Here is a 19,055-nt window from a genome sequence, read left to right as displayed (position 1 = left end):
ATGATATTCGGGCCTTTTGCGGAGCATTTCTCAGGCGAGCTTCGACTAACGCAGGTTCACCAGCGACCTGCACTACCCGTATCCCCTACCGACGACGAGCTCATCAGCCGTCGCGGCTAGCAGCCTCACGGCACGCTGGGCACGGTTATACAGCAGCGACAAGGTAGACAATGGCGATCTTTCCGGATAATGTTCTCTTGGTATTGCGATAAAAAGCATCGTAGGATCACTGTTTGATGAAGTCCGCACGGCACGTTGTATCAGAATGCCAATATCCCTACATTTCAACAGGGCCACTCCATGGACACAAAGCACGCGAAGCATTGTCTCGAATCCTCTCATCCTTCAGGGTCCAGCTATAACAGCCGCTCTGAAGCCAGGCACGCAGTGGCACCGAGGACTTGGTCCAGCCGTGCCAGCTTCACCGGTGTCATCTTTAGGCGACCCGCGCCATATCTATCTAACCTCGAGACGGGAACGCCCTTCGGGTGTGGTTCGCTGTTCCTTCCAGCAGGATCCTAATATCCGCCCCAGGAGCTATGCTAGAAGGCGAAGAAAATTCGTCCTGCGTGGGTCTTTCTGGCGGCTTGTGCACAAGACAAGTGTCGAATTATTCGTTGGTCTGGGGTGGGTACTAGGGATTCCCGGGAGATCACCGATAACAGGTTGATATGCGTCCAATTCTTTCCCTTCTTGAAACCAGTTCGGCTTGTTCCCTCCGGTTAAGGCTGCTTCACAACTGATCGCAATGTCCTGAAGCACATACGTCTTTGCATTGCATCCTGATGTGTTTCCACAAGCTTCCTCCCTAGTCGTTCCTTTCTTGCGTGAATCATTTTGTATATCTCATCCCTTCATCCCCCACATCGCGGCTGTCAGCGTTAGGGTATCACTATGACTTACTACGGCGACAATGCTCCAGAACTTGCTGCCTCGGTCATCGCGCTGACAGTAATCGCGTTCACTCTTTTCGGGTTGCGAGTCTATACGAGACTACACAACAATGCTTGGGGATTAGATGACTGGAGCATGACAGCTGCTACTGTAAGTAAACCTCTAGGTCATCCTTCCGGACAGCTCAGCTTATGGTGATATAGGTCCCCTTTACCGGCTTGACGATAGCATGCATAGGGGGTGCTTTCAGTGGAGTTGGAGTCCACGACTCCAGACTAAGTGATCAAGAGAAAGTTCAAGGAATGGAGGTATGTTGCTCTCTAGCGCTAGTATCTCTGCCTGCTAAGTCATGAAGTTCTTCTTCTTCTTCGAAGTCTTTTACTGTGCGGCTATCATCCCAATTAAGATGAGCATCACATTCATGCTCATCCGCATCGCATCACGAAGAGTTACCTACATCTACGCCCTATGGGTCGTTTCGGCCATGTTCATTGTCATGAACCTGATTGCGATGCTGTACATCATTTTTCAGTGCACTCCGGTGTCGTGGGCTTGGGATACTTCGACCCCTGGTGGGAAATGCAACCCAGCGCAAACACTGGCGGATATATACTACGCGACGACTGCGGTCAATATTGCGACGGATTGGTTCTGCGCGCTCCTGCCCATACCGCTGCTTTGGAATGTACAGTTGAACCGTAATGCTAAGCTTTCGGTCGGTGTCATTCTCGGCCTCGGTGCCTTGTAAGTCTCGCTTATGTCTTGGGAACGCGATCGCCGTCTAATGCGTTACAGAGCGAGTCTTTCAGCTTGCATCCGCCTGGTCTATACTGTAAATCTCACGAGCTCGACTGATTACCTCCGTAAGTGATCTCCCTTCTCCGGATCGCCCTTGCCGCAACCACCGGATAAACAACTAACATCCCCACCAGATGGTGTATCGAAGGTGATCCTGTGGGGTTACGCCGAGAATGGCGTCGGCATGATCGTAGGATGCGTTGCCACACTTCGCCCTCTCCTCCAGCGCGTACTCAAACTCGGAAGCAGCGGCGGCACCAATCCTCATCATACACCTGCAGCAGGCTACGCGAAACGCCCGATTATAAAGAGCCGTTTGAGTGGAAGGGATGAGGAGTGGGTAGCGCTCGAGGATAATCAGATGGTGAATATGGTGCATGGACAAGGCACTACTGGCAGTGAAGAATACATATTGCCTGTGAAAGGAGGGGGTATCCAAGTTACCAGAAGCGTGGAGCAACGATCTAGCGCTGTCAAAGACTAGGGCTGTAGCTCCAAACAAGCGCACCTGGGTGAACCCGAAGGGCAATCGCAAGGGATCCACGAAAAGAAAAACATGACCAAAGCTAATGAGTATATTTAATAATATCCCTCTGATGGGTAGAATTAGGATAAGATTCGCATTCCTTTGTGGCATGAGAACACATGCAAAAGTGCAACAACATGCATTGTGCGCGAATGACGAGACTTCGGCAATGCCAAACGCGTTGTCCGCCCCTGGCAGTCAAAGTAGTGGCCCTTACTGGAGCTGCGACCAAATGAAAATGGAATCGGATGACCACCAGAAATAACTAGTCGTAAGCGCAGTGGGTAACGACGCGGAATATCTAACGCGCTTGGCGTGTTACGGAAGAGCGGCCCCGGGTTTGTCTTCTCCCGAGCTTACGACTGTTTTTCCCGTCAGCCGCTGTGCGCTCAGGCGCTTAGGATCGGCAACCTTGACACAAGCTACACAAGCTGCACAACCAAGGGATAATTGTTCGTACGAGAGCGTGCCACGATTATACAGGAGGTCGCAGACGTCGTCGGATGCGTTACCCCAGCTGAAGTGTAGTCAGGGAGCTGTACCCAATCTAGACTCAATGTGTCTCGTGTAAGCCTCGGTGCATGTACCTGGAATCGAAGTAAGTGCATGAGTTGCATGGAGTAGAATGGTCAGATGAATGGGAACAGAGTCGCTTGGTCATTGGCTAAGCACTCATCGGCTGGCTGAGTCGTATCAATTCTGACCACTGCAGCATGCAGTCAGCATGTACACGATCTAAGTATACCCTACAATGCCTCTGATATCCGCGACAGTATAATGGTGGATATAAGAGTGACTTTGAGATTCCGTCCCATCCTCGTAGTTGACAAGCCCATAGTCAAAGCATAGCCAACATGACAGAATTCGAAAAGGCGTACGATAAAGCTATCGAAGACAAGATCCTTCCCGGATATGCTTTACTCGCGGGTGACAAAGATGGTGTGTAATCGTACGCGGTTCATATGAATAATATCTGATGATTGAGCAGGCAAGATCCTCTACTCGGGTGCAAAAGGTGTTCAGTCGCTCGTAGAGGGTTCGACACGCCCTTTCCAGCTTGATACAATATGCGCTATCGCGTCAATGACAAAGCTCATGACCGCCGTGGCAGCCTTGAAGTGCGTTGAAGAAGAACTTATCACGCTTGATGAAGATGTAGCCAAGCATCTGCCTAGTATTGGAAAGTACGGCATCATGACTGGTTTCGACGACCAGAAAAATGAGGCGGTCACTGTGCCTCATACGACGCCGATCACCCTGAGGTGAGTTCGCACTAGTCTATTAGCTGCTGCCTATCTGACCAAAACAGGATGCTACTGAGTCACACAAATGGCCATGAGTATGACTGGTTCAATCCTGATCTGATGAAGTGGCGTGCAAGTCGTGGAGAGACCCCTTGGTCTGGACCGACTGTAGAGGAAAAGTCCACTCTGCCGCTTCTATACGAGCCAGGCACTAGCTTCAGATATGGCGCAGGGGCAGATTGGGCGGGTAAACTCGTCGAAAAAGTGTCCGGGAAGACACTTGACGCCTTCATGAAAGAGAAGATATGGACGCCACTGGGCATACACGACACTACCTTCTACCCAAAAGCAAGACCCGACATGGAGGATCGGATGGCGACTATCAGCACACTAAACGAGCAGGGTGAGGGCCCGGTGGCAGATACTAATGGCTTTGACGTCCTGTTCGGTGCCACCGACTGCTTGGGGGGCGCTGGATGCTTTTCGAGCGCTGAAGCCTACTTTGCTTTCCTCCAGTCCGTTCTAAGGCACGACCCCAAGCTATTAGGTGAGGCTTCCTGGACGGAGCTCTTCAAGCCACAGCTCGATAAGAAGTGCAAACAAGAGTTCAACAACTACCTCAAGTGTTCACCGCTGCATACGCAGTATCTCGGCATGTGTCTGCCAACGGATATTGAGAAGCAATGGTCGTTCGCTGGGATGGTTGTTGAACAGGGCCAGCAAGGACGTATGAGCCCTGGAACCGTCTTCTGGGGAGGTGTACCGAGCATGACCTGGTATCTCGATTTCGAAGCTGGGGTCTGCGGCGTAGCATTCTGCCAAGTCATACCGCCGATGAGCCCGAGCATACTGAAGCTGCATGAGCTGTTCCAGAGAGCAATGTATGAGAAGGCAGCAGCCTAATGAGTCAGAGTATGTTGGACGAGGGGTCGAGTGGCACAGCACAGTAGAGGTCATTGTCGAGAAAGGAGGCCCGTGCACTTATCGATACGAAGGACGCCGCCTATGTCACTTCTCACCTGAGCGAGCTTCAACTACTTCTGTCCATAGTACGAAAATCCTGTTCTCGCAGAACAAGCTCCATCAGCGCTCGATGTACCATACTCAAAGGTCTCGAAGCTCACCGTATCTATGATTTTACATTTTGGATCTCGAATGGCAACGCATCGTTTAAACACGACGTCGTTTGGATTTGTCCAGTATCCCTCCAATGCTTCATTGCCAAACCAGCCACTGGGTTTCAATGCGTAGTGACATCACTGGTAAGTTGTGATTTCCAACAGAATGTAGCATGCTCGGGTGTGGGGTGATCCCCGCATTACAGGCTCGATAAAAATGCACACCAAGGCTGCCTTGCCAAGCGCCTGCTGCCTACAGAAGTGCAATTGCGTCTCTATATAGCCTGGCGATCTCTTCGGCTTTATATCCAAGGTCTCTCACGCTCAAGTCTGTGAGTACTGGCGTTCACCGTCGCTGTTTGCCCGATCCTAGTGCTCAGAACCGAAAAGTATCTTCAGACCCCTTTCTACAGCCAAACCACCGAGATATCGCCCATAGTATACGCTTGTGTCATTGGCCATGGCGACTGCATCGGGTAGTGTGTTTGGCGCGACGCTCCAGACGATCACAACCACCAAACTAGAAGAACTCGCGAAGCAGCGCACTGTCTTTGAAGAAGAGTATGCTGCACTCGTCGCTGCTGCAAAGGCTGAAACAGACCCGCTAAAGCGACTGTGTCTCCTCCTTGACGGCTCAAAAGCATGTCTTGGTTTCCAGACCGAAAAAAGGACCAAGAACGGCCGTACAGGACCAGTGATTAGTGGATCATCTAGAAACCTGCGCTTTGAGACTGACCTCAAGAACCTCGATCGCTTCATCGAACAGGCGCGGTTCGACCCTTCCATTTCATCTAACGTTCTTTCGGATTGGGAAGAAACACTCTTGAGATACCTCTCGATTCAGTCCACCAAGTTTCAGTATGCCGACCTCTACGGCAAACTCGTCACTGAATGGCTCTCTTCCGAGAGAAATGCAAGCGAAGATGGCGATATTGAGATGGGCGAGAGCTTTGAGGAAATACCTGGTGCTAAGAAGCTTGCATCCCGCGCTGAGTGGGAGAAAGACGTCTTCAACGCGGCCGAAGTAGACGAGCAAGCTCTGAGATCATACCTTGATGGGCTATTCAAGACAGATAGTAAAGATGGCTCCGCTGCAATTCTGAAGTTGCGCCAAAAGGTCGAAGACTTCGAGCTGAGTTTCAAGAGCTCGACATCCTTCAACAACAGTACCCTTCGCTCAACCATAAAAGGGCTCTTGAACTCCAATCTTCTCTCAAATGAGAAGCGAGAGGCGCTCAGAGACTTTCTGAGTAACGGTAAGTACGCATGGAATTTCTAGAGTGCTCATAGCTAACGATTCACAGACGTGATACTCGCGGAGTTATGTGACATCCTCAACGTGCGCATGACGACCCTTGATCGTTGGACCTGGGGGCCATATGTCCTGCTAGAGCAGAGAAGAAAGATTAACGGTGACTTCTCCATCCACTTCGATCCGGACCTTCTTCAGGCCATCTTTCTCCATCACATTGGTGTGAAGTGGTGAGTCGTCGTCCACTCAAATGATCAAGAATATTATCTCTAACTGCTCAACTTTTAGGTCCGTGTTCTTCAAATCGGCATTCTTGGACATGCACAAGCATGTTGCCTGGAAGAGAAACTTCACAGAAGTTTCAAAAGTCGACCGTCTGCGACGATCATTTTTTCTGGGCGACCAAGGCATTCGAGTTCACTCGACCGTGGAAAAGAAGCGCGAAAGCATACATCGCAATAGATATTTTGTCCACCAATTGCTAGATTATGAAACTCAGCAAATTGAGGCAGATGAAGGCGAAGAGGAGGCAGAGTACGGAGATTACGTTGTCCAAAAGCGTCAAAGGGCATCGGTACAGGGGATGCACTCGCACTCCATTGCGAGCCAGGAACTAGGCAGAGGTCGTACAAAGCAGACAGCAAGAATGTCTACCGGTTACAATGGGGTGCTAGCTGCTTCTTCAGAATCAGAGCAGCGCGAGGCTATAGAGGAAGAGGAAATGGAGAACGACAGAGATGCGTATAGCACAGGAGATCAAGAATACTGCCGTCAGTCCAAGAAACCGATGCAAGCGAAGCAAGCCCTACTTCACCTCGTATCCACTGAAATCGTACTGAACACGAGATTGCACGGACAACTGTACTGTCTGCATACAACGTTCGACTCCTGGAATCCATTGTTGCCACATCAAACCATCTCTACCGTTCTAGACTTCCTTGGCGTATCGAACAGATGGCAGAAGTTCTTTGCGCGTTACCTGCAGGCACCACTGAAGTTCGTGGACGATCAATCATCCGAGCCTCGCTTGCGCCGCCGAGGAATGCCAGGCTCCCATGCCCTGAGTGATACGTTGGGGGAGGCCGTGCTTTTCTGTTTGGATTTCGCTGTAAATCAAGCCACTGGCGGGCCAGATCTACACCGTCTCGGCGATGACATTTGGTTCTGGAACCAGGATCATGATACGTGTACTAATGCCTGGGAAAGTATTGTCAAGTTTGTTAATTTGACGGGAGTCAAGGTTAGTTGTTGAGCAAAAAGTCACTACGATGAACTAGCTAACAGTAACTTCAGCTGGACGAGAAGAAAACGGGCAGTGTTCGCGTCTCGCACGACTCCGATGCTGAGACTGACGATCGCCTGCCGAAGGGCGACATTCGATGGGGCTTCTTGCAGCTTGACCCAAAGAGTGGAAGATTCAAGATCGACCAAAAGATGGTCGATGGGCATGTGGAAGAGCTGCGCACGCAGCTAAAAGGCAAGATGAAGAGTGTTATCGACTATATACAGACCTGGGTAAGTGGTCCAAGTCCATCAGTTCCACGCCAGAACAGCTGATCAGATGAAACAGAACTCCTACGCAGCTACCTTCTTCAGTTCCAACTTCGGGATGGCGGCCAATTGTTTCGGACGCGAGCACGTTGACATGATGCTCGCCACACATCGCCACATTCAAAACAGCATTTTCCCCGATGGCAACATTGTGCAACATCTAAAGACAACGATCAAAGAGCGCTTCTCTGTCGAAGACGTCCCAGATGGGTTTCTCTTCTTCCCCGTCGAGCTTGGAGGTCTGGACCTGAAATCTCCATTCGTTGGCCTATTGCAAATTCGGGAATCGGTCAAGGAGAACCCATACGACCTGCTGGATGAGTACGAAAACACCTTGCGTAGTGACTATAACACTGTTAGGCGCGCGTTCGATAAGGGCGTTCGTCGTCACACGCGTCGCAATGTCGAGGATGCGAACTGGAAGCCCGAAGACCCTGACACATTCTTTTCGTTTGAGGAATTTGCCAGATATACCGAGGGATTCGAATGTACCGGTAGGGCGAGCTTGTTAGACGTTTACAAGGAGTTACTTGAGCGACCACAAGAAAAGTCCATAAATGCAAGCGAGCCAGTGCTACAGGCTCAGCAGCAACTCCAGGGTCAAAATACCTTGCGCGGCATCACCGCCCAATGGAGTTCGATGGAAGCCTACTGGAAGTGGATCACACAAATGTACGGCCCGGAGATGATTGACAAGTTCGGTGGTCTCAATATAGTAGACTTCGGGCTGTTGCCGATTGGTATGGTATCTATGTTTCGGCAGAGGCGTACAAAGTGGCAGGGTTAAGCACAGTCAGAGCCTTGGAGCTGTTCATGACTCTCGTATGTTTGTAATGTAGTCTTGTGCGTTAGGCGCACTAGTCAGTCGACAATGGATGCGTCAGGTCGATCTTGTGCAAGGCTTGTGTCTGGCTATGTTACCGCGTCTTAGCGCCTTCCCCCGCATTCCTCTTGAACGACCTCAACACTGGCTCTCCATCGTCTCTGACCTGCACAGCGTTACTCTAGCCATACACTACGTGTCAAGTAAGTGATATGGTTTGCGAAATATTCATGGTTTAAGCTTCCGCTGTTTGACCCGCCTGGCACCCTGCGAACGTGCTCTATGAGGCCTCCGCAGGCTATCCAGCCAGCCTTTCGTCAACGTCATAAGGCCGACTAGCAGTAGATTGCATCTCATCGCCATAGGATGTAATAGTGATTTGGTATTTGACTACTCATTGTAATGCTTACTTGAACGACAGAGACCTCTTGTTGTCTTGGATGCATCTGCCTAAGCGAACACTCCATTGCCGGAGCCACCTGCGACATGCATTGAATCAATAGGACAACTTTGGAACTTCTAAAGTATCCACGAGAATACGAAACGAAACTCTCAACCACACAGCAATGCTGGATGTGCACAGTACGGAGATCTGCCTCGACTCTTGCCCAGCGTGACGACGCAAGCCCACGACGCCTCACGTATCCCCAGGTCCCCAACAATGCCCAAGCAGTGTCAGTAGCAGCCACGCGACCGTTCCCTATCCACTGGTGGAGCACTACGAGTTTTCTAGGCTGGGGCTATCGCGCGACGACCCGACAGGCGGCCACATTGTATCGGCAGCAACCTGGATGGTGATCATGCAAGCTGTCAACAAAGAGCCAACCAGCCACCGGGAGCATTCCGACGGCTTCAACGATGCGCATCACTGAGCAATAATATGGGGTTGGGGAATTGTTAGTCGACGCTAGCAAATGACGTTATCGGCAGGCGCTCTCGGCACCACCTCAAGACAAGGAAAGTGCCATGATGCACGAAGGAATTAGCGAGCCATCTCATCCTCAACGAGCCAAATTCCCCACGCTTTGCATCACTCAACGAGAACAGTTGGTTCGACTTATGGGGAGCGCAATTTGATAAATAAGACGTTTGGTACCCGTCACTCGCAAGCTTTGATTCTCCATCTGCCCCTCCTTTGGAAAATTCCAGACCATGTCCGTCATCGACACTACCAAGGACCTTTCGGCACTTTTCACGAAACAGGTCCATGCTACCCCGGATCTGATTGCATTGGAAGACGACAATCATACGTACACTTACCAAGAGCTACACGATAAAGTCGATGCCCTCGCCGAACGGCTGCGGGGCCATGGCGTCGGCCGTGACAGCTTGGTTGGTGTCCTGTTGCCGCGATCCGCCGACTATGTAATCGCCTGTCTAGCAGCACTACGGGCCGGTGGTGCATTCTTGGTCCTGGAACTGGCCTATCCTCCCGATCTCCTTGCGGACGTTCTCGAGGATGCTCAGCCGACTGTCGTGGTTACTATCAGCGCCGAAGTTGGCAAGATCAAGGGAAGCACCCCGCTTGTTGTTCTGGATGAAACCGGCTCAACTACGAACGGCCTGCTAGATGAGTCTGAGCTGAAGCCACTGCCCGAGGACACCGATTTGGACCGCTTGGCATTCGTTGCATACTCCAGTGGAACGACCGGTAAGCCGAAAGGCATCGCGAATCCACATCGAGCAGCAGTTCTCTCATATAACCTTCGCTTCGGGCTTTCGGACGTACAACCAGGCGATCGAGTAGCCTGCAATGTCTTTTTCGTGTGGGAAATTCTACGCCCGCTGCTGCGAGGTGCAACAGTTGTTGCTGTACCGGACGAAGCAAGCTATGACCCGCGCATGCTTGTCGATTTGCTTGCCTCGAAGAAGATCACCGAAACTCTCTTCACACCAACACTTTTCTCTGCCGTTCTTGCTCGTCATCAAGCGCTGGAGACGCGTCTGCCGAACCTGAAGACTGTTTGGCTAAACGGCGAAGTTGTGACCACCGACCTTGCACGTCGTGGTATCAAAGCTTTACCCAATACTCGCCTACTCAATGTATACAGCGCATGTGAGACACACGAGATTGCTTCTGGAGATATCAAGGATATGCTTGAGAAGCTGGACAAGGATGCCGCCTACTGTCCCGTGGGACCTCCTCTCATCGATAGGAAATACATCTATATCGTGGATGAGAGTGGCCAGAAAGTGGATGAAGGAGAGAACGGAGAGCTTTGCGTAGGTGGGCATTTGCTTGCTCGAGGATACCTAAATCGCCCGGAGACTACCGCCAAGGCTTTCATTCGGAATCAGTACAGCTCGAAGATCGGTGCTCGCATGTACAGGACTGGTGACAAAGCACGCCTCTTATCGAATGGGTTGCTCGAGATTACTGGCCGTGTTGGCGCCATGATCAAAATCCGCGGATACTCTGTGGTACCTGGAAAGGTCGAGAGCGCAATCCTCAACCACTTAGCTGTCAGCCATTGCGCTGTAGTACCCTTCGGGGAAGGCATTGACAGACAACTGGTTGCATACATTGTGAGGGACAAGGATACGTCTACAGAGCGTCCAGAAGTTGAGATCGACCGAACCGGCCGGAGCTCGACTGCCAGACGTATGTTGATGGCATATCTCGCCCACTATATGATACCCGCACTTTGGGTGGAGATGGATAGCCTTCCAACAAGCGACGTATCTGGGAAGGTCAATCTCAAAGCTCTTCCTCCTCCCAGGCCTGCATCTCCTACTGGAAGCGCACGAAGATTCGAGCAGAGCCCCATCTCCATCGAGCAGATTACGGAAATCTGGGCATCTATATTGAGCATCAGCCCAAGCTCCATTACCCCCGAATACAACTTCTTCGATCTAGGTGGTCACTCACTGCTACTTGCCGACCTGGCTGCGCGCTTATCAAACACATTCGGATTTAGGGTACCAGTGGCACGTCTTGCTACTCCAGCAACACTTAATGGCCATCTGGACACTGTCCGTGCTATTCGTGATGGACATACCGCCGAAGTACAGGAAAATTTACCTGCTGTCTTACGTGCAGATTCTGTACTGGATAAGGAGATCCAGCCCAAAGATGCCAAGATGTGTGCGCTCAAAGATGCGAAGACCGTGCTACTTACTGGTGTCACTGGCTTCTTGGGTGCTTTCCTTCTCAGAGATCTACTCGAGAGCACGTCGGCTCAGATCGTATGCATGGTCCGGTTTGCCGATTCCTCACAAGACGATATACCTGCCGGTATTGCTAGGATACGCAGGAACCTGCTGGACTTTGGTCTGTGGAGCGATAGCATCATGGAGCGTGTCGAGATTCTTCCAGGAAACCTGTCGCGTAAGCGATTTGGTCTAGCTCCCGACACGTTCAAGACGTTGGCGGAACGTATTGATGTAATAGTTCATGCGGCTGCCACTGTCAACTTGGTTTATCCCTACGCTGCATTGCAGAAACCCAACGTTGGTGGTACAAGAGAGGTCCTTCGTCTTGCTGCTCAAGGTGGTGCCACCGTGCAGTATATTTCTACTAACGGAGTGCTTCTTCCTGCCAAAGGTCGTGAAGGGTGGTCAGAAGACGCCATGCTTGATGTTGATGAAGTAACCAAACTCGCCGATGGTTACGGTCAGACAAAGTGGGTGGCCGAACAGCTTGCTCTGGAGGCTGGTCGAAGAGGTCTTCCCATCAAAATCCACCGTCTTGGAACCATCAGTGGCCACAGCGAGACAGGTGCTGCTAACGCATGGGATCTGTTGACCGCCATGATTGTTGAGTCAGTCAGAATCGGCCACTATCCTGATGTCAAGGGCTGGCGTGCGGAGATGACCCCAGTCGACTTCGTCAGCAAGGCCATAATGCACCTCAGCAACCAAACCGAGACTGATCAAACTATTTTCCACATTGGAGACCCCGATCCAGTCGATGTCAGCAAAGTCTTCCAAGATCTCAACGCGCTAGGTTACCCAACTCAGCCGATGGAATTTGAGAAGTGGACCAGTCTTTGGGATGACAAGCGTGGTTCTGCCAAGGGTGGTGATGGTGCCTTCACGGTCGATATCCTGCGAAGCGGTATGCCTAGCATCGAGTTTCTCAGGGATGTCGTCGTACTCGATAATGCGAAGACCAGACCGCTACGACTTGCAGTAGAGCGCCCGAAGGTGGACCAAGTACTTCTTGAGACTTACACACGGCACTGGTATGCACGAGGATGGCTACCAAAGCCTCCTACGCAGCAGGACGCAGCAGGAGGTTCTGCTAAGCTTCCCCGAAGAGGTCCTCTCTTCGGTAAGGTTGCCGTAGTCATGGGTGCATCATCTGGTATTGGCGCTGCCACCGCCACCGCTCTTGCCCGAGAGGGCTGCCATGTCGCCCTTGCAGCTCGTCGCATCGACGCCCTAGAAGATCTGAAGAAGCGACTCGTCATCCGCGAAGGCAAGGTCATTACACAGAAGACCGATGTTACCCACAAATCTCAGGTCGAAGCCCTCGTTGCTGCAGCAGAGAGCCAACTTGGACCTGTCGATATCTTCGTGAATGTTTCAGGAGTGATGTACTTCACCATGATGGCCAACACATACACAGACCAGTGGAACCAAACCGTCGACGTCAACTGCAAAGGTCTCCTCAACGTCATCTCGTCCATCGTGCCTTCGATGCTCAAGCGCGGAAAGGGCCACCTCCTTGCCATCTCCTCGGATGCTGGACGGAAGGTCTTCCCTGGCCTAGGCGTCTACTCCGCATCTAAGTTCTTTGTCGAAGCTACACTACAAAGCTTAAGGCTCGAGACTGCTGGCACTGGACTGAGAGTCACTGCCGTGCAGCCAGGAAACGTAGCAACTGATCTCTTGGGTATGAGCACAGACCAAGAGGCATTGAAGAAGTTTGGAGAGCCAAGCGGAGCAAAGGTTCTCGATCCAGAGAATGTTGCGGAATGCATTGTGTATGCACTCAAGCAGCCGGAGCATGTTTCCGTGAACGAGGTGCTGATCGAGCCAAGAGACGAGCCCATCTAGATACCACTGGTGTGTAAGAAAATTTAGATATACACATCGTCACGATCCACGATCAAGCCGTGTCTTGTCCGGCATTACTCAAGACGAAGATTTCTAATACCGTTACAAGTAATCTCATCTACATGGACGGGCTAAGTACGAAAGTCACCATGCTTCTTCCCGGCACCTGCGCGCTAACACTAGTCCCATCCGCTGTCAGCGTCGCCACTATTTCGTCGCAATCATGCCCATTGTCTGTGATCCATGCCTTGGCCGCAAACGCGACAAAGCCATTCACTTTGACTGTTACCGTACCTGTTGCTGTCCCTCCTTGTATAACTTGCACCGCTAAGCTTTCGTCCACATTCCTGAAAGCGCTAACTCGACTTCCACTCGGACCGCCGCTCGCGCCTATCCTCACCGCGCCTGGTCGCACATGCCTACTCCAATTCGCAAATGCCCAAAGACGCTTACTAGGTATTACTGACTTCTTATCATCGGAGATGCGAATGAGCTTGCTGTTTGTTGCTCCGCCTTGGACGCCGATCCAGTATAAGTATGCTGAGGCGTTGGCAGTTGTAAGAGCAGCATGAATTTTGTTCGCCCAATTCAGTCCTTCGCCTGCGCCGTTGTTACTGTAGAACACTGTTGCCCAAGGGCCTTGAAGGTCCGCGTTCTCTGTTTGCCAGACATTGTGCGGGGTATTTATTGGGCTGTTAGGTTGAGATGTGTAGGAACTGGATCGCTGTTAGTGCATGGAATTGACACCTGCAGAGAGAAGAAGTGGCTTACTGCGCAGTGATCGTACCTAACATACTACTCACGCCATTCAGAGCACCCATCATACCCTGCTGACTACTCCATCCTTCAGCATCGCAGCAAGTAATCTTGACACTCGTAAGATTTGCTTTATCGAGCGTCGGCCTGAGCACTTTGATGAAGTCTGCGGCCTGTTGTCCGTTGCTTCTCATGCTGGCATAACTTGTCGTAAGATCAGGTTCGTTCAGGAATCCCAGATGCGTGATGTTTACACCGGTATCCTTATAGTAAACGATGTACTGTGCCAGGTAGTTTGCGTACGCTTGTCTCCAGTCTCCACTCGAACAACTAGCTGCAGATACCCCACAAAGTGACCCTCCATATGCATCGTTGTTGTTCGTTTTCATATAGCCTGGTGCTGACCATGCGTTTGCATACACAGTATCCACACCATACGTCTTGACTGCCTCCGTACTGACCCAAACTTGGCTGTTATCATTACCATCCCATACATATTTCGGCACTGCGTTTGGACCACCAGGGTTCTTGGGTTGAATGGAAACCATGTGGTCGCTACTAGAGTCCGGAGATGAACCGATACCATTACGAAGGATAGAAAAGCCGGCGCCTGAAGTACGGTTAAAGAGCAGATCTAGGGCATAACGCTGAAGTGAGGGCGAGAGGGCATGCATTTGGTTTGCGCGTTGGAAGGTCTCGGATATACCGAAGCCATCTATGGTCTGGTAGATTTTGGCTGGGTCGACGGTTACGGTTGAAGATTGGCGGGGGTGAAGAGTTGAAAATGTACTCGCGAAAGTCGCGAGCGCAAGGACGATGTAGATGGAAAATGCCATAATGAAAGTCTAATGAGTTGACTTGCTTGCACTGCATCTTGCGGTCTGCAGGTGCGCTTGATATGTTGTTAGTTGTTATGAGAAATGGTAGCCAAGCTTTTCTATATGCATGCTCTCTTTTTAACCTTTACCCATATGAAAGAAGCAGTCGTAGGGAAGCTACTGAAATCTCACCCCACAGACTTTACATTTGGTGGTGGGGTGGTCACCTACTTAGTGTTCCCTGCCATTAAGACCAATTCTAGTGAAAACGTCATTGCTAGTGGTGGAATATCTTGTGAGTATCTCCACAAAGCAATATAATTATAATTCAGGTATTGCTAAACGTAGGAAAAGATATGCGGGTCGCGATGTAGACCAGATGGGTGAGCAGAGCATAGAAAAGTATGGTAGTAAAGGTCGGATTATGACAGACAACAGATGCATCGAGCCATCCATATGTTTTAATTTGATTGCGTTTGTTACCTCGTTAACCTCGCATGCCTTGGATGTTGTGATAATGATGATGTTAAGTAGATGGCTTCTATTCGTGGTTGAGGCTGTCGCATCAATGGCGGTCGCGCTAGTTTCTTGGCAGTCGTCAATCCAGCAATTCGCGGAAGAGCGACTGTCCTCATAGCAACAATCACTCACCATGGCCAACCCAATAAAAATAGACGAAGCGGCGCATGCGTCTGAAGCCCCTTCAAAGATCGACGACGAGATCATCACCGTGTCTGCACCACCGAAAATCGACGAAGCGGAAGCCTCAACCACCATGAGCGCGACCGAAACACCTGCACCGGATGCGACTTCCAACCAGGAAGTCGCTGCGCCAGAAGATAACTCCCTCGCCACAACGACAAACCCCGACCCGAAGGCCGCCCTTGCCGCACGAATGGCCCGCTTCAAAGCGCTCCAAGCCGCCAAAGTAAACGGCCGTAAAGCGACAGAGCGCGAGGTCCGCGATGCTGAAGATCGTAGCTCTCGCCTTGCGCAAATCTCCAAACTCGGCGCACTCAACGAGAAAGCCTCTTACAAACTCTTGAAATCAGAAGACCCTGATTTCGAGCGTAAAAGGAATTGGGACTACACGGTTGAAGAGAGCGAAAGTTGGGACAAAAGACTTAAGAAGAAAGCGAAGAACAGGGATGGTGTCGCATTTGCAGACTACAGGAACGAGGCGAATAAGGTGTACAAAAGACAGATTGGTCAGATGAGCAAAGTAGATATGGAAGCGTACGCAGAGGAGAAAGCAAAGAAACTGCAATCGCAAGTATCTTCCGGCCTTCTCCAACTCGTTGAGACGGACGCAGGCGAGATTTACACAGTCGATAACCAAGGGCGCATCAACACACCAGTCGACGAAGCGTATAGCCACGATCACAAACCATCCAAAGAAGCTGTCGATAGGCTAGTAGAAGACTTGGAGAAGGGCGAGCGTGCAAGGTTGAAGGCCAGGGCCGCAAGGGGCATACGCGACGAACAGGATGTCGGCGATGTCACGTACATCAACCAGAAGAACAAGCAATTCAACGACAAGCTCTCGCGCTTCTACAACAAATACACAAGCGAGATACGGGACAGCTTCGAGCGCGGAACAGCGATTTAAGGAGGCGAGAAAACGATACTATTGTACTATACCCTGGCATATTGCTCTAAAGGGCCGGCGTTGTCCAAGCGAAAAGACATTGGGAATCTGGCGTTATACTTATTGCATTACGGTACGAAGTTTCATCCCAGGCATGACATCAGACATAGTTTCCAGTCGAAAATATACTCATATTCTTGGATATCATGCGCCTCGCTTTACATCATACTACTCAATACCCTGTTCACATCCTGGCCTGGCTCGGGCTTTTTCATCGCCTTGCTCGTAGTCGTGTGTTGCGAGAACTCTAACCTTCCCTTCCTCCTCTTTGGCTTCCCATCTGCTTCCTGCACTGCTTCTGCTGCCTCCACCGCCGCATTATTACCGTCAACATCATCCCCTCTCTTCCGCCTTGTAGCCTCAATTCCACTGGCAACCTTGCCTCTCTCCACGTTCTCCAAGAATGCCTTGTTCTCTTTCTTGCCCTGCGCTATCTCGAACCTGAGTCTTGCCGCACGCTCTGCGTTCTCATTCTGGATCTGCTCGACCAGATTGTGCCACTTAACTCCACTCAAGTATCGGATATTCCACACTTCATCATGCCACCTGCCCCTCTTCTTACCCCCCATTGTCTGTGCATTCAAGTTCTCGGCGACGAATTTGGCATCGCGCTTGTGTATGAATTCTACCCAGCCATCAAGGAAAAGTTTGCGACGCGTGCCTCCGTTGCGCAGGCGCTGAGTACGGGAGGTACTGGTTTCTGGAGTCAGGAAAATGCGGCCCACAGCGCCATACGGTGTCAAAAGCGAGCGCATTACGGCTGGTTTCATGAAGGGTGGGACGCGCGAGAGGTATATCACGCCGGACTTGTCTTTCTTGAGTGACGATGGTGGTAAAGCTTTTCCAAGCTTTGTGGATTGTAGCTTCAGTTCAGAGGGAAGAGATGCAGCAAGTTTCTCGAGATGTGCTAGTTCGGCGTTCTTAGAAGGAAAACGCTTCGCCGCGTGTTGCTCGTTGTCGTCCTCGTCGTCTTCGTCTTCGTCTTCGTCTTCGCCGGAACCTTGGTCCTCTTCTCCATCCACTTCTTCGTCTTGTTCTTCGTCCTCAGAGTCGTGGTCTATTTTTTGTCGCTTTGATGCCGGGAGCATGCGCGCTCTGCTCTCTTCTTCGGAATCGTAGCCCCTCTCCTCATCCTCACTCTCCTCGACGTCAAGGTACTCGTTTCGTTTGCGTGTCGCCATTGCTGTGTCGTACGAATTTCTGTGCAAATGAAGCGTATTGGATGGTATGGAATGCGCACAGCGTTGTTGCAGCAGAGCAAAGTCTGTCGCAATGTGGATGCTTGGGCGATATGCAGGCGCACTTGTTCACTCGAAACTTTTGCGGAGAAGTCGCGGAGGTTGCAGTAACTTTTGGGTGGGACCCGGCTTAGCGCCTTGGCGGCCTGTGGCGCATTATCCAGCCCAGCCTTCCTTCCTTTACTTGCTCACACCCACATCACATCCACATCGCATTCACCATCCGCAAACATGGGAGGTGACCTCAACCTGAAGAAATCCTGGCATCCGCACTTGCGCAAGAATCAAGAGAGGGTATGGAAAGAGGAGAAGTCTGCGCTCGAGGAGCGCAAATTGATCGAGAAACTTCGCAAGGAACGCGAAGAAGAAGCACAAATCGAGGAGCTTCAACGACTGCAAGCTGAGAATGGCGGCAAAGTCGTGCAGCGACGGGTAGACTGGATGTACGCGGGCCCAAGTGGTGATGCAGGCGTTACCGAGGAGCGCGAGGGCTACCTACTGGGCAAGCGCAGGATCGACAATCTGTTGAAAGACAACGACACACAGAGTCTACAGAAAGGCGCTGCCGTCGGAATCGATGCCGCCGCTGCCGATCCCAACGCGAATAACGCTCGCGACACGCAAAAGAAAGTCCTGCAGGATCCGCTTCTCATGATACAAAAGCAGAAGATGGAGATGCAATTGAAGGCTATGAAAGACGCGCAGAAAGAGGCCAAATATGCTGAGAAGCGCGAGAAAGAGAAAGAGCGAGAAAGAAAGCACAAACATCGGGATAAGGAGCGGAGTAGAGAGCGAGAGCACAAACACAGCCGGCGTCATCGATCACGCTCGCCGCGCAGGAGGGAGGATCGCGACGATCGTCGCAATCGTGACAGCCACCGTAGACGCTCAAGATCTCGCTCACGATCACCCTACCGCAAGTACGGCAGCCGGCGAGATCGTTCTCGATCACCGCGCAGGAGAGAGGATCGTGGCGACATTCGCGACCGCCATACATACCGACGACGGGATCGCACGCCGCCTAGAAAACAACCCGACGACGGTGAAGCCCATCAGAGCGCGGCCGATCGTCTCGCCGCTATGCAAGCAGAGGCGACATCGCTCGAGGAGCAGCGGGCCGAGCGTGTTCGACAACAGGAAATCAAGGATAGAGAGGAGGAGGAAAAACAGAAAATACAAAAGGACGGTGGACGTCGCTTCATCTCGAACATGCGCGGGCAAGCTTCCAACATGGATCTAGGCGATGCGATCGCTCGTGGGCGCCAGAATCTAAGGGCAGAGGTTGACGCTTGAGGTTTGAAGGTCTGATCTATCGCGCTTGTAGTTAACGAACAGTAAATTGATACCCTGGCCTGGCCTGACCTGACGAAGCTGGCTTTACTCTCGTT

The 19,055-nt window shown here is 51.4% G+C and overlaps 8 protein-coding genes across 8 annotated transcripts; 6 read left to right on the top strand and 2 right to left on the bottom strand.

The window, feature by feature from the left end:
• Positions 1–885: 885 nt before the first annotated feature.
• On the top strand, positions 886–2,176 carry GT037_005258 (uncharacterized protein; the record flags this gene model as incomplete). Its single annotated transcript, XM_038930305.1, has 5 exons — positions 886–1,044; positions 1,098–1,202; positions 1,250–1,638; positions 1,690–1,757; positions 1,827–2,176. Coding segments are annotated over 5 exons (1,071 nt in total), but the record flags the coding sequence as incomplete, so codon positions are not given.
• An 896-nt stretch (positions 2,177–3,072) lies between these two features.
• GT037_005257 (uncharacterized protein) lies at positions 3,073–4,365 on the top strand (the record flags this gene model as incomplete). Its single annotated transcript, XM_038930304.1, has 3 exons — positions 3,073–3,157; positions 3,207–3,480; positions 3,528–4,365. The coding sequence occupies 3 exons, from the start codon at positions 3,073–3,075 to the stop codon at positions 4,363–4,365; spliced, it is 1,197 nt and encodes a 398-aa protein (XP_038787254.1).
• A 675-nt stretch (positions 4,366–5,040) lies between these two features.
• GT037_005256 (uncharacterized protein) lies at positions 5,041–8,170 on the top strand (the record flags this gene model as incomplete). The annotated part of the gene is made up of 5 exons (XM_038930303.1): positions 5,041–5,836; positions 5,885–6,062; positions 6,121–7,072; positions 7,126–7,347; positions 7,403–8,170. The coding sequence occupies 5 exons, from the start codon at positions 5,041–5,043 to the stop codon at positions 8,168–8,170; spliced, it is 2,916 nt and encodes a 971-aa protein (XP_038787253.1).
• Positions 8,171–9,358: 1,188 nt separating this feature from the next.
• Positions 9,359–13,207, top strand: GT037_005255 (tyrocidine synthetase 1; the record flags this gene model as incomplete). The annotated part of the gene is made up of 1 exon (XM_038930302.1): positions 9,359–13,207. The coding sequence occupies one exon, from the start codon at positions 9,359–9,361 to the stop codon at positions 13,205–13,207; it is 3,849 nt and encodes a 1,282-aa protein (XP_038787252.1).
• A 118-nt stretch (positions 13,208–13,325) lies between these two features.
• GT037_005254 (endo-exoxylanase) lies at positions 13,326–14,799 on the bottom strand (the record flags this gene model as incomplete). The annotated part of the gene is made up of 2 exons (XM_038930301.1): positions 13,326–13,923; positions 13,979–14,799. The coding sequence occupies 2 exons, from the start codon at positions 14,797–14,799 to the stop codon at positions 13,326–13,328; spliced, it is 1,419 nt and encodes a 472-aa protein (XP_038787251.1).
• Positions 14,800–15,433: 634 nt separating this feature from the next.
• On the top strand, positions 15,434–16,390 carry GT037_005253 (pre-mrna-splicing factor syf2; the record flags this gene model as incomplete). Its single annotated transcript, XM_038930300.1, has 1 exon — positions 15,434–16,390. One exon carries the CDS (start codon positions 15,434–15,436, stop codon positions 16,388–16,390), a length of 957 nt encoding a protein of 318 aa, XP_038787250.1.
• Positions 16,391–16,587: 197 nt separating this feature from the next.
• GT037_005252 (uncharacterized protein) lies at positions 16,588–17,610 on the bottom strand (the record flags this gene model as incomplete). The annotated part of the gene is made up of 1 exon (XM_038930299.1): positions 16,588–17,610. The coding sequence occupies one exon, from the start codon at positions 17,608–17,610 to the stop codon at positions 16,588–16,590; it is 1,023 nt and encodes a 340-aa protein (XP_038787249.1).
• Positions 17,611–17,898: 288 nt separating this feature from the next.
• On the top strand, positions 17,899–18,960 carry GT037_005251 (uncharacterized protein; the record flags this gene model as incomplete). The annotated part of the gene is made up of 1 exon (XM_038930298.1): positions 17,899–18,960. The coding sequence occupies one exon, from the start codon at positions 17,899–17,901 to the stop codon at positions 18,958–18,960; it is 1,062 nt and encodes a 353-aa protein (XP_038787248.1).
• Positions 18,961–19,055: the final 95 nt, after the last annotated feature.

The sequence above is a fragment of the Alternaria burnsii genome (assembly GCF_013036055.1).
Source record: "Alternaria burnsii strain CBS107.38 chromosome Unknown 740, whole genome shotgun sequence".
Taxonomy (NCBI): Eukaryota; Fungi; Ascomycota; class Dothideomycetes; order Pleosporales; family Pleosporaceae; genus Alternaria; species Alternaria burnsii.
This window is presented reverse-complemented; position numbering and strand designations above follow the sequence as displayed.